The 13,809-nt window shown below is 36.2% G+C and overlaps 1 protein-coding gene across 8 annotated transcripts in view; it reads left to right on the top strand.

Annotated features, from left to right (window-relative positions):
* The window catches only part of GALNT13 (polypeptide N-acetylgalactosaminyltransferase 13), a 228,686-nt gene that overhangs the window by 141,195 nt on the left and 73,682 nt on the right, over positions 1-13,809 (top strand). For all 8 annotated transcript variants that reach the window (XM_026697214.2, XM_087920195.1, XM_087920192.1 and 5 more), the window contains exon 7: positions 10,788-10,905. In XM_026697214.2, coding sequence (XP_026552999.1) covers positions 10,788-10,905 — 118 coding nt within the window. The remainder of the gene's footprint in view (positions 1-10,787; positions 10,906-13,809) is intronic.

Below are 13,809 nucleotides of genomic sequence, written 5' to 3'. Positions count from 1 at the left end.
TCGTCTATGAAATGCAGTCTACTTCTGCGTAGAGAAGGTTTATGGAATGTAGTTCAAGACCCACCGGATGTAAATGCTTGGGATGCAGCTAATGAGGATGATGCCAAGAAGCTTGCTTACTTTAACCAGAACAATGAACAAGCGCTTTTTATAATTGGACTAACACTGAGTGACCAACAGCTAGTCCATATTCGTGGAGAAGAGTCTGCTGCTAGATGTTGGGAGAATTTGAAGAGGATTTATGTTCGTGACAGTGTAGGTGCACACATACATCTTACACGTAAACTATTTAGAACACGTCTTCTGAAAGGTGGAGATATGTTAGCTCATTTAAACTTCATGAAAATAACTTTTCAAGAGCTACATGAAAAAGAACTGATATTTTCAGAGCTGCATCAAATTTATATCATTCTTTCCTCATTGGATGAAAGTTATGATGATTATGTATCTTCACTGGAAGTCCTGCCTAGAGATAAACTGACATTGACTGACATTACTGGAAGATTGTTAGAGGAAGCAAGAAGACGACTGGATAGGGACCAACTGAGGAAGGAACAACCACAAGAAGAGGATTTATCATCAACTGCCTATACTGTTAGGAAATGTTTTTCTTGTGGGGCTAGAGGACATATAGCTAGATTCTGTAAGAAGGGAAAACAACAGAATACTGGCAAACACCAGAAGGCCAAGAAGAATGTTAGTTTAGCTATGTCTAGCAAATCAACTGTAAACCATGATTTGTGGGTTGTTGATAGTGGAGCATCGCAATGCATTACTAAAGATAGAAACAGGTTTGTAAAGTTGTCCACGAGTAAATAACATGTATCATTGGCAAATGGATGGAAGATGAACGCATCAGGTGAAGGTACTGCATATTGTTCTTGTATAAACGAACATTTAACTATGTTATATGTACCTAAAATAAAATTTAATTTGTTATCAGTAAGGGCTTTAGTTAATCTTGGTTATGTAGTAACCTTTAGGGGAGATAACTGTATAATAGAGAAAGAGGGTAAAAGGGTTACTGCTACTTTAAAGAATGATTTATATGTGATACATGATGATCAGTTGAAGATGGCTAACTCAGTTTATAACAATGTTAAGCCACATGATGAATGTATACATTTAGTACATAGACGTCTAGGCACGTTAACTTCAAAATGCTCAAACAAACTGTTGAATTGTCAGAGGGAGTAAAATTGAAATCTTGTAGCAAGTATTTACACTGTAATGCTTGTAGTCAAGAAGCGAGTAAGGTTACTCCAGCAAACAGACTTAATGGGTTTAAGACCAAAGAACCTTTAGAGGTTGTTTAGGAGGTGCCTGTTATATTTTGAGTATTATGGACCATTACTCACGATATGGTTTCTGCTATCTTATGAAAAACAAAACAGAAACATTCTAACATTTCTTTAACTGGCTAAGATTTGCTGAGAGAAAAATGAAAAGTAAAGTAATTACTTTAGTTACTGATAATGGAACTGAATTTGTTAACAAAAGATTCCAAACTATGTTGAAATTGGCTGGTGTTGAGCATAAATGTTCTGCACCTTACAGACCACAACATAACTTGTTTGTAGAACAGAGAGGGCAAACATTACAAGCCATGGCTTGCACGATGTTATCTGATTCAGGTTTACTTGAAACACTGTGGGGTGAGGCCATAATGTGCAGTAATCATGTGTTAAACAATGTAGTTAATACAACAACTGGAGAATTGCCATTCATTCGTTGGTATGGCAAAAAGCCAAATTTAAGTTACTTACACACATTTGGAGCTCTAGCTTGGGTGCATAGTCCCTCACAAGTAAGACTGAAAGGGCAACATAGGGCTAAGAAGTTATTTTTCGTAGGTTATGAGGCCAACCATAGATCGTTTAGATTCTGGGATCAAGGCACAGCTCATGTTTATTGTAGTGCTAGTGCAAAATTTCTCGAGCATGTTGGATGGGATAAACTGGAACAGGAATCCAGCAGTGATATTATTGACACCCAAATAGTCCCTAAAGGTAAAATCAGTAAACCCCAAATAGCCATTAAAGAGGAAGAACAGGAGGAAGTAGTAGAACAGGCAGAGGAAGAAATAGAAGAACAGGAGCAGATGGCACAGGAAAGTCCACCAGTAAGCCCTGTATTACCAAGACGTTCAACCCGAGTAACACGACCACCGGATAGATATCAGGCTAGTGTTGTATCCCAAGTGAATACAGTTCCAAGTAATTATAGTGAATTAAAACTGTTTCCTGCTAAGGATCAGGCTGCTTAGCAGAAAGCAATGGATAAGGAACTGGAATCATTAAAAAGACTGGAGGTATACGAAAATGTTAAGTTGCCACCAGGTAAACGTGCCGTAGGATGTAAATGGATATATAAGCTAAAGACAGGTGTAGATGGGACTGTTACCCATAAAGCCAGGTTAGTAGCACAAGGGTTCAATCAGACAGCAAATGACTATGATGAAGTGTTTGCACCTAGTCTGAAGGCTGCTACATTAAGGGCAGCATTAGTGTGGGCAGCTAAGGAGAAATACATTGTAAATCATTTGGATGTAGACATAGCATATCTGCATGCACTGTTGCAACACACTATATATTTAAAGAAACCTTTAGGTCTCAAAAATGATAATACTGATAAAACAACTGATTGCTGGAAATTGAAAAAGAGTCTTTATGGTTTGAAGCAATCAGGATATGAGTGGAACCAATGTATAGTTAAAGAATTAACTAAGATAGGTTTTGTAGCTGGCATGGCTGATCCATGTTTGTTTAAAAAAGTAATGGTATAGTGTCATTATTGTTATTATTTACTGATGACATAGCATTAATCACCAAAACTGAACAAGAAGCTACTGAGATAATTTCACTATTGGAAAAGAAATTTAAGATAAAACAATTAGGAGAAATGAAACAATATCTTGGTTTAAAGATAGATAGAACTAGAGGAGGATACAAGATCTCACAAGCAGATAAAATTAACCAATTACTAAAATTTTTTAAAATGGAACTTTGTAAGCCGGCTAAGACACCAATGAGCCAGGAGTTTAGCCATAGTGATGTACAAAGTCCTGTTTTTGATAAGAACATTTATCAGTCCTTGATTGGTAGTTTATCTCAGTAATTGGTCAAGGCCAGATATCTCATACAGTGTTAATCAATTAATGAGATTTAACATTGAGCCAACTGAAAGGTACTGTCAAGCTGCTAAACGTGTGTTAAGATATCTGAAACAGACAATGCATTATGCATTGTATTTGGAGCCAAAAGATGAACTGAATTTAACTGCATATGCTGATGCAAGTTTTGCTACAGACATAAATACATGAAAATCTACATCGGGTACTGCTGTATTATTGGGGAAAGCATTGATTGGATGGAGATCTATTAGACAGAAACATCTAAGTTTGTCAACAATGGAGGCTAAATTCTCATGTTTGTCTTTATTATGTACAGATTTAGTTTTGTATAAGCAATTATTAATTGATATGGGAATTAATGTAGCAGATCCTATTGTTATTTACGAAGATAACCAATCAGCAATACAGATGGCTTCAAATATTGCTGTTAAACAAAAACGAAACACACAGATTTAAGATATTTAAATGTGAGACAATGTGTGCAAAGTAAAATGATTAAGCTGGAATACTGTATGTCAGAAAACAATATAGCAGATCATTTTGCAAAGGCCCAAGGCTCTATAAAGCATAAGGTATGCTGTGAAGTTTATGGACTTAGAATGTAAGGTTGTATATATTATCTTACCCAAAAGGGGAGAATGTTAGAAATATAAGTCACCTAACAGGTATTTGGGTTAGAAATATATAAACCAGGATAAACATTTTAGTACTATGTCTTTAAGAGATTGCAAAAACTGCAATTGGGTGTGGTTCTTCAAACGGCCATAAGATGGAGCCAGAAACCTGGGTTGTTTTAGTCTGAGTCTCAGAAGAAAATGTGAGTGTATCTCTGTTTCCTTCTGTTGGAAAGTATTGCTGTTGCTCCATTTCTTCTAATTGACTGATATTACTGAATTTAATGTAAGTCTGATACTGAACTGTTTTTGACACTGGAATTTGATATTTGGATTATCCCTGGATTGAAAACTGACCGATTTACTTGTGAATGCTTTTGGACTGTGTTTGGACTTTGCTTAAACCTTTCTGGAAGTAAAACACCTACATTTACTGTACAGTGTATCTGTGTACTGTGTGTGTATTATTCAAACACTTCTCTCAAATACGTCACCCTGCATGCGCTCATTCTCCTAACGGGGAATTACCTCAACAGTGGTCATAAGTCACGGACTATCTATATAGGATAATGGCTGCATACAAAGACCTTTGTGTAGAAAGAAGGCTTTTGAACATGCTTTTTAGGGAGCGTGTAGGAAACTAAGCTTTAGAATACTAAAATCCTACATTTCAAGATAGTAAAATATTATGTTTTGAAAAACGTTGATGCATTTTTGTTTTCAAAATGATGATGCCATTTTATGGTTTTTAATGCCGTTTGGTCTTTTGAGATCACAATGCTTGTAATGAAAAGCAGACCTGCAAAGCATGTAAGTAATATGTTTCCAGGCAATAATTTATGTTGATGCCAAATGAATGCCAGATAGATTTGCAACTATCTTTGAAGTAAACAGAAGAGTCATGTGTGATTAGATTTAGGGGTATGGCTGGAATTAACTTTAATAGAAGAAACTTGACACTGAGGAGAATCTTTCTCAACCCCGGGCAACTTTAAGAACTCTGGTCTTCAACTCCTAGAATTCCCCAGCCAGCAAGAGATCATTCTCCTCTGACCCCAGCTCCATAAGCAATTCCTTCCCTCCCTGTATCTTAAGTCCAACAAGCTCTGTGGTTAAAAATGTCCATCCTAACAGGATTCTGTATTTCACTGTACACTGAATTTTAGGAGTTCATTTATTCATGCTACAGAGCCAGCATAGCTATGCCATTTTTCTTGATAGCTCTACTATATAATAATAAACCTTACTTAATCTCTTTGGCCCATCTGTTAGATAGTCATTCCATTACATAGTTCAAATAATTCTTCTCCATTTGGTTGCATTGCTCCCCTTAAGAAGAGTATGCATGAAATGGTAGCTTAAGTCAGTCTGTCTTCCTCTAAAAGTTCAGACTCTGCTACTTCAGACCTACAGTGAATGTGATCTAGTAGTTAAGGCACTAAGCTAGAAACCAGGGCACTGTGAGTCTAGTCCCAGCTTATCTATGACTGGCTGGATAACTTTGAGCCAGTCTCTCTCTCTCAGTCTAATTCACCTCAGAAGGTGGTTGTTGTAGGGAAAATAGAAGTGGAAAAGTGTGTTGGATATGTTTGCCATCTTGAAATATTTGTAAAAATAATAAAGGCAGAATATAAATTAAATAAATAAAATCCACATCATGCATCTTTATATATATGGAAAAGGCAGATTTTGGAGGATTCACACTGTGTCAATCTAAGGGTACCAATATTGATTTCCAGGTATATGTTTTGGTCGGTTCAGGCAATTTGAGGCTATTCTTGTCAGTAGCGTTGTCCAAAATCAAAATGCAAATATTTCTACTCCACAGATATTTCCGCTCCAAGACTTAACACTTGTGCTTATCAATTTTCTTTTGTCTCGAGATATATATTTTTGGGGAGGAGTTCAAAGCGTGCTTAAAAATTAAGATAATTCCATGGACTCATTTTGCCTCCTTTGGCCTTTAAAATAATAGTTGCAATAAAAATATTATCAGTTTGTTCTGGTGCATTTGTTTGTATCATTTATTACATTTGTTGTAAATATAATTACAATTTAAATTACAATAATATTCCCCTGGTATGAAACTAGCCCACAACCCCAAATAGCAAAATGCAAACCCAGTTGTCATTTAAAAACATCAAAATCTAAAATAATAATTACAATATATAATAAATGAAGATAGATTAGGAAAAATTAAATTCTTTCAAACCAGCAGTCTATGATATTTCTACTGATAGGGAACAATTTGTCCCCAATGTCTCTCCTTTGTGAAAATTTGGTCTATACCAATTTTGGAAGACCATTGTGAAATGTTGCTTGTGGCAAAACAGTGATTTACACTACAGGTAGTCCTTGGCGATTATTCTAAGTTGCAACAGTGCTTAAAAAAGTGACTTATGAGCAGTCCTTGTACTTAAAAGCGTTGGAGCATTCCCATGGTCATGTGATCAAACTTCAGACACTTGCCAACTGGGATGTATTTACTGAATACTTTTCTCAGCATTCCAGGATCATGGGATCACCATTGGCAACTTTCCTGGCCAGCTTCCAACAAGCAAAGTCAATGAGAGAAGCCAGGTTTGATGAAGCTACCGTGTGGTTCCCTTAACACCTGCAGTGATATTTTTTAACAACCGTGGTGAAAAGGGCTGTAAGATCAGGCGCAACTCACTTCAACAACCATCTTGCTTAGCAAAAGAAATTCTGCTCCCAATTGTTGTCATATGTTGAGGACTACTTGTACTTGATTGGGTTCTGTCAGTTGATTATATACAGTTGATTATATTATATTCTGAAGCTTTAATGATCTACGCCATGTAAAAGTCAAAACCTCCCCAAAAACGGAATTCTCAGGTCAAGAGAACCAAATAAACTCAAAGTATTTTGGAAGTAATTGAAGCAAACAAGGGCCAATGAAAAGAAAAAGATGGCTGTTTCATATAAAGTTACTTCATCCCTCCCACAGCCTTCATTATATTCGTAGAAGAAAACAATATGTCATGTGCATATTTATAACATGAAACTTGAACTTCTGAATAATTTCATCTTCTGGTAAAAAACACAAGGGGTAGAATGAAATCTTATGGCGCTCAAGGAGCAAAAGAAAGGCATAGCATCTTGCACTGAACTGCTGGTACAAAAAGCCTTCAATATATCCATTCATTCACATTTGAAATATTTAAAGTGTCTCCTCACAGTTATTATAAAAGTATTATTTTCGTTGATTTAATTGACAATACATGCTCTCTCTTTCCCTCTCTTGTTATATGACACAAGCTGCTGCCAGTGTGAATTTTGTCATAATGTTTACTGATCTGTTGAGCCTTGAAAACATAAAAGAGAAAAAAAATTGAGCCATTTAGCCATTTGCAGTGATGACAATAACAGTGACATTTTAGAACCAGTTCATACATCCAATTTTATTCCCTTAATGAATATCAGTTTGGTTGTCAAGTTCAATTTTATTTTAAAACTCTTGAGGCACATTACGCTATACCAATAATTGTTTAAATGAAATGAAATATAATTTATTCAGAATATTTATATCTTGTCTACTGCCCAAAGGTCTTAAGCTTGCACAGTATAAGTTTAATATTCATCAAAACGGTTGAGTTTCTAGTGATGCAAAAAAACTGAATATGAAAGTTCCCCAGTCCTCAAATTCTTTTACTGTTATTCCACAGCTGATCCTTGGGGCCATAAGTGGTCTTACATGAAATTACATAGAACAAGAGCTAATGGACTCAAGGTCTTCTAGAGCTTTGCTCTGGGAAATCAATGCTCTTGTCCTATTCAGTCCCATCACTTGGTTCATGTTTTCTGAATTAAAATCTGTCACTGGAATCTTTGTCAAGTATTGTTATCCCCAAAAGCTTCTTTCATTTCAGTGATCACTTTGTTTTGATTCAGTTTCCAACTCCTCCTCCTCCTCCTCCTCTTCCTCCTCCTCCTCCTCCTCCTCCTCCTCCTCCTCCTCCTCCTCCTCCTCTATCATTATGTTAAGCCCATTCCCACAGCCTCCAACTTGAGATCTGAGGGGTTCATACTTTTGTAGGCTTCGAGAGGACGCTGAAGATCTAGCCCTTCCACCAAGCATTGGGCAAAATAGAGATTGAGTTAGGAGGATATTTGATCCGTGCTTGTGGGGAAAGGTACTTTTGTTTTTAGCTATGTTTTATGGATTGTTGCATTTTGTTGCAAATATCTAAAATCATTACATGGGATAGTTGTCATATAGGTCCCCTTCCTTCCTTCCTTCCTTCCTTCCTTCCTTCCTTCCTTCCTTCCTTCCTTCCTTCCTTCCTTCCTTCCTTCCTTCCCTCCCTCCCGAAATTTTGTCACCAACATTTGAAATTAAATTTTATGCAAAGGCTCTTTTCTTGTCCTTATTTAACAATTGTTTCTCACAATTGTTTCTTACTTCTATTTCATGTAATAAGGTAAGCATCTTCTGTAAATTTTAATTAGTGAAGGGAGAAGCCCCAGCCTCCTCATAAGTACGCCACAGCTCCTGATTGGAAGTGCCTTGTGGGCTCAGGGCTGGCTAGGCTTAAAGGCTGCTCTGTGGAAAGAGCAGGGGTGGGATTAGAGAAAAGGACGAAGGCAGATGGCAGACACCAGAGGATGATGACAAAGAGAAGTCTGCAGAGGAAGCACTGGAAATTGCCCAGATCAAGGCCTGTATAAACAGTCTTTCCCCACCCTTCTATACTGCCCAGTTGGAACCCCAGCCTCATTTATCAGACGTTAAATAGAGCCGGTTCCCTTACTGGAATTATTTCAGTTCTCTGAGGCTGGGACTCCCACTGCAAAGGAGAATATTTGGTCTCAAAACTGTTGCCTGTCCCTCTTGGTTTTGATATTTTATTTTGAGAATTGTATTTTTGAGTTCTTAGATTGGGCTGATGACATTCGAAAGCAGGGGTGGGCCAACCTAATGCTGGCTCAGGAATTCCCGAGAGTTGAAGTCCACGGGACATGAAGGGGCCATAATTGCCCACCCCTGCTTCAAAGAGACTGTGTATGTTTTCAACTCCTAAAATGCGTAAGGGTCTGGGAAGAATAACCTGCAGCACATTTCTTTGCTGTTGTTCATAGTTCAGATCCCCAACTCTCCATCTGCGAGGGACTTTGCCACATTGAGATCTGGATATTTTGCTTAAGTGCTTCTTATAGCTTTTTGTTTGGTGACTTTTGAGTCAGTATTGATTCCTGGTGACTGCTTAGACAATTCCCTGCATTTTTCTTGGTGAGATTTTCAAAAGTGTCTTGCCCTTGCTTTCTTCCTAGAGTTGAGGTGAAGTAACTGACTCAGCCTTTCAGCTGCTTTGTACCTAAGCTGGAACTAGAACTCACAGCCTCCTGGTTTCTAGCCTGAGGCCTTCGCCACTAGATCAAGCATGATTAATTTGTTATCTTGACCACTGACACTTATTTTTCCCTGTTCAAATACACCCATGGATCTCTACTTCACTAGAAGCATAAACGGAAAAAAAACTTAAAGTTAGAAGTAATTTTAGCTTTTCCATATGTGCAGTATTTGTGCAATAGTGAAGTAGAGATCCATGGCTGTATTTGAACAGGGAGACATAAGTGTTAGTGGTCAAGATAATAAATTTGAATGCATAATTATATAATTATATAAATTTGAATGCATAATTAAGTGAATAAAATGGTAGGACTCTGTTTATCAAGAGCACACCATGTGGCTTATCTGTAGTTCCAATTACAAAGTAAGGCCTATGGATGGGATCATTATTCTTGAAGTAGAACCCACTGAAACTATTAGAACAAAACTGGGTGAATGAAGAAACAACAATTTGACTATGTGCCAAAGAAATGTCTCCAGTGCAATCTCTCTACTGGCAAAAAAAAAGTTCCCCTCCCTCAGTCCAGTCTGTTCTAGAGGCCAGGGAGAACATTCAAAGCATAGTTGGGATAATGAGGAGCAAGAGGAAATTTATTTGGGTGACATGGGATGTAGTAGTTCAAGGGTATCTATTTCACTGAAATTTGTTGAATAATTCATAAAAAATATTTTTTTAATCTTCTACACAAGTGATTTGTCACTGTCCATGGGGTTTTGTGTGTTTATAAATGAAAGTTTTATAATAATATATAAATTTTATAATAATATATAAATGAAATATCTTGGTACTATCAAAAGTAAGAACATATAACCCATTTCCTCTCTTCTTTATGACCATAGAGAATATTCAACCTACTTCTTTTCACAATTAATATTTAGCAAATTCTCTCTATATCATAGCAAAAAATTCTAACATGCTGCTTCATCAAATTTTGTGCATGATATAGTTTGATAAATCAATAGAATTCAATAAAAAATCAGCTGACAAAAAGCACTTAGTTGCATCTTCTGCTGTGCAGTTATGAGTTTAGAATGTATATTTTACCATTCAAAAGAATGAAGCAATCAAACCAATCAAATGGAATACAGCAGGTTCCTTATTCTAATGCCTCAGTAATGGAGTCCTAATGTGAAGCCAGTGTATTTGTTACAGTGTATACATTTCTAAAAGGATTTTAAAGAAATTAAATATAAATGTTTTAAAAAGAATAATGAACATTTTCGGGCACTGGGTTATTGGTAGTTCTATATACATGATTATTACTTGGGTTTGATCCCCCCCCTCAAGACATTTATAAGCTTATAAAAATTGTGCTCTTGGTAGTTCATCAACACTTTTAAAAGTTTAGCTTTTACTTAAAAATGCAGTATTCCCTTTCTTACATTATATTACTATGCTTTAAATGACATAATAATATTTTAGAAGTTTACATGCGTGCATCAATTGGCTACTATTTGAGTACAGGCTGAAATTCCACAAGCAGAGAATGAAAATGTTCAACATTATTTAATACTACACCTTCAATTTCTAATAAATGAAATATAATTCTGTCTATATATATATATTTGGAGGATATATGCTATAGTATCACTTATTCAATTCCACAAAATATCTTTCAAAAAATATTTTTCTTTTCCATTTTTTTCTTTTTCTTTTGTTTTCAACTAGGACCCCTACTATGGCTGGTGGCTTATTTTCTATTGACAGAAACTACTTTGAAGAGATAGGAACATACGATGCAGGAATGGATATCTGGGGTGGAGAGAATCTTGAAATGTCTTTTAGGGTAATTTTTCCATTTTATTTCCTTTTGTAATAACCGGCAGATTTTCTGTAAAAAAATATTAACGTTTAAGATAGGGATGTTTTAATTTTGTTTGACTTAAATGAAATCTTTCACTTTGTCTTGACACTAGGCAGACAATCCAAATGGAAAAGCTTCTTCAATGGAGGGCTTCATCCAGCAAAACTGAATCAGGGCAAATTCACTTAAAATTCAGCTTCCTTTTTCTCGGCTGTTTCTGGATTCCCATTGAATAAGGAATTCTCTTACTTTCCGTTCTGCTGAGTGAAACCTTCTATTCATGGATTGATTTGAGATGAATTTTATCCTTCGGTTTTAGTGCCGTGTTTTTGTCACACTATGCAACACATCACATGAAGCTGTGAGTTTCTGAAAATTGTATGATGTAGAATAGGGGCCCATCAAGTCATTATTAACCATATCTGGCTCAGTTGTTGCATATGCCCATTTGTTGCTTAATTTCATGACTCCTCAGCAAGCACAAGCAAATGAGGATCAGCATGGAACATCCATGACCATCATTAGATTATGGATAAAATTCACATAACAAAGGTGTCCCTTAGTATGTGTATTTTTTTATGCTGCCTTTGAAACATTCCCATTTTGCTTTCCTCCCTTGGTAGATACTGGTGGTCCTTGGGCTCTCTGAGCTTGGTTGTTTTCTTGCAGATGTTTCATTACCAAACTAGGTAACTTAATCAGAATATTATCTGCAAGAAATGATTGCAAGAAAACAATCAAACTCAGAGAGTACCAAGGACCCCACAATTCAACCCAGAGTGGCAAATATTCTCTTCTATTGATGTATACCATTTTTTCTAAAAAAAAATTCCCAAGCCATATATATCATTTCCTCATGCCAATTTCCTAAATATCTGCTGACTTTTCTTTGAATATTTTCCTAAATGTATACTAATTTTATATATGGAGCTGAGATCATTGCTTTGCTAAGAAGATTTCACTTACTGCTGTTGTGCATGCTGAAATAAAGGAAATTCTTTATGGATTACTTTTCCAACACTGGGATGAGAATCAGATTGTTTGAGAGACCTAGATTTAAGTCTATTAGCCATGGAATCTGGATTATTTTATTTATTTATTAAATTTATACAGATTGGCTACTTTCTCCGTTTAATCTACATCAACCTAATTGTGGGAAAACAGGATAAAGGAGTGCTAATACATGTCTTGATCTCCCTGGAGGATAGGTATCCTATATATTTAACAAGTAAAAGAAATGGTAAATAACATCAAATGCACATTCACATGCATTTATTTAACTGTTCATTTTTTTTATAATTTATTAATATGGCTTAAAAACATTCCTGGGAGGCAAAGCTTCCAAATGATTTGTAACATTCTTAAATTGTGTTTTAGGGATAGAAATTATATTTCCAAATGACTGAGTTTGGAGCCAACCATTTCAGTCATCTATAAAACCTATGACAGAGATGAAATGATGGAAATTTCTTGAGTTTCTAAGTAATCTTATATAAATTAGAAAATTGATCTTAAAATGAATATAAGAGGAAATAAGGTACACTAATAAATGATGGACTATAGCTATTTGTGCTACAGTATTTAACAGACCCTTGTTTTCATAATGACTCACCTGATGGAACAATCTCAAGCATGTTATTTTCATTCGTTTACTTTATCAAAAAAGTATATAGAAAACTAGGTACACAGGCAGAGTGCTCCCATTTATATTTCTGGTGAATATAAAATGAGGAATGCACAGGCCAGTTGCTCCATTATTTTTAGACTAGAAGTCATAAAATGGATGAATGTGTGAAACTCTTTGCATATGGTATATCAAGGAGCTATTTTGACACTTAGACGCAATCAACTGATGGGGGATTCTTAGGGAAATCTGTCCGGGGCATTGTAATTTAAAAGAATGCGATCTATTCACTTCAGACTGCTGTACAGATTGGAGCATAATTGTGCTATTGTTTGTGAATGTTGTGCATTTTACCCCCTTTTTAGTAGCATCACTTTGTTATCTAGAGCGCTGAGCCAGATTGATCCAAGTAACAGATTGGAATATCCAGGCAAAAAAAAAAAAATGGAGAGAATTTTCATAACAAAATATTTGAAAGACTATCCATCTATCTATCTTACTTTGCAGCCATCTTTTCCCCACGTTATAGGATTCTCTGTGTGACCTCTGTTATTGTCTGGATAGGAGAAACGCACTTAGATTCAGCGCTAAGTAAATGGAGAGACTGAGTCAGAAGCTTCCATATTCCAGAAGAAATTTATCTTCGATGCTAGACAAAATGTGTATAGAGCAGCCTAACACTCTGGGGCTCTCCTGGATCATACCTCCTATTGAAAAAGCAAATGGAGGCTGTCACAGGAGATCCTTTGCACAGCTTTAGTTTTGTGTTGTTTGGGCCTTTTTTGGAACAAAAGTCTTCATTGGCAGTCATTCATGCCTTCATCAGTTTAATGTAGATTAATGAAATTTAGTGTATAGTGAGCTTCTCTGGAGGACCATTTGAAAGCTGAAGAATACAGCTGCATGCATGCTGATGAATAGTGCTTTACCTATCCATGTGAGATTACTATTGTAGGAGTTGAGTTGGTTACTGATAAGTTTCTGGATACAATTCAAGATACTGATTATGATCTGTAATGACTTTCATGGCTTTGGATCGAGTTATCTATCAGGTTGCTTGCTCAGGTATGCCTCTGCTTCTCAGGAGCGTCAATGAAAGGGGAGCTAGAGATGAGCTTTTCTATCATGGCCCCTCCTCTTCTACCTCCGGAATTAAAGTACTTCAGAAGATAATCAAGATTTGACTCTTCTATGTATCATTTGGGAATAAAATGAGAATATGAATCTTGCTTTTCCTGAAATGGATTAGAGGTTGCCAAGTG

The sequence above is a fragment of the Pseudonaja textilis genome, chromosome 1, assembly GCF_049901715.1.
Source record: "Pseudonaja textilis isolate UNSWEBS1 chromosome 1, rPseTex1.2, whole genome shotgun sequence".
Taxonomy (NCBI): Eukaryota; Metazoa; Chordata; class Lepidosauria; order Squamata; family Elapidae; genus Pseudonaja; species Pseudonaja textilis.
This window is presented reverse-complemented; position numbering and strand designations above follow the sequence as displayed.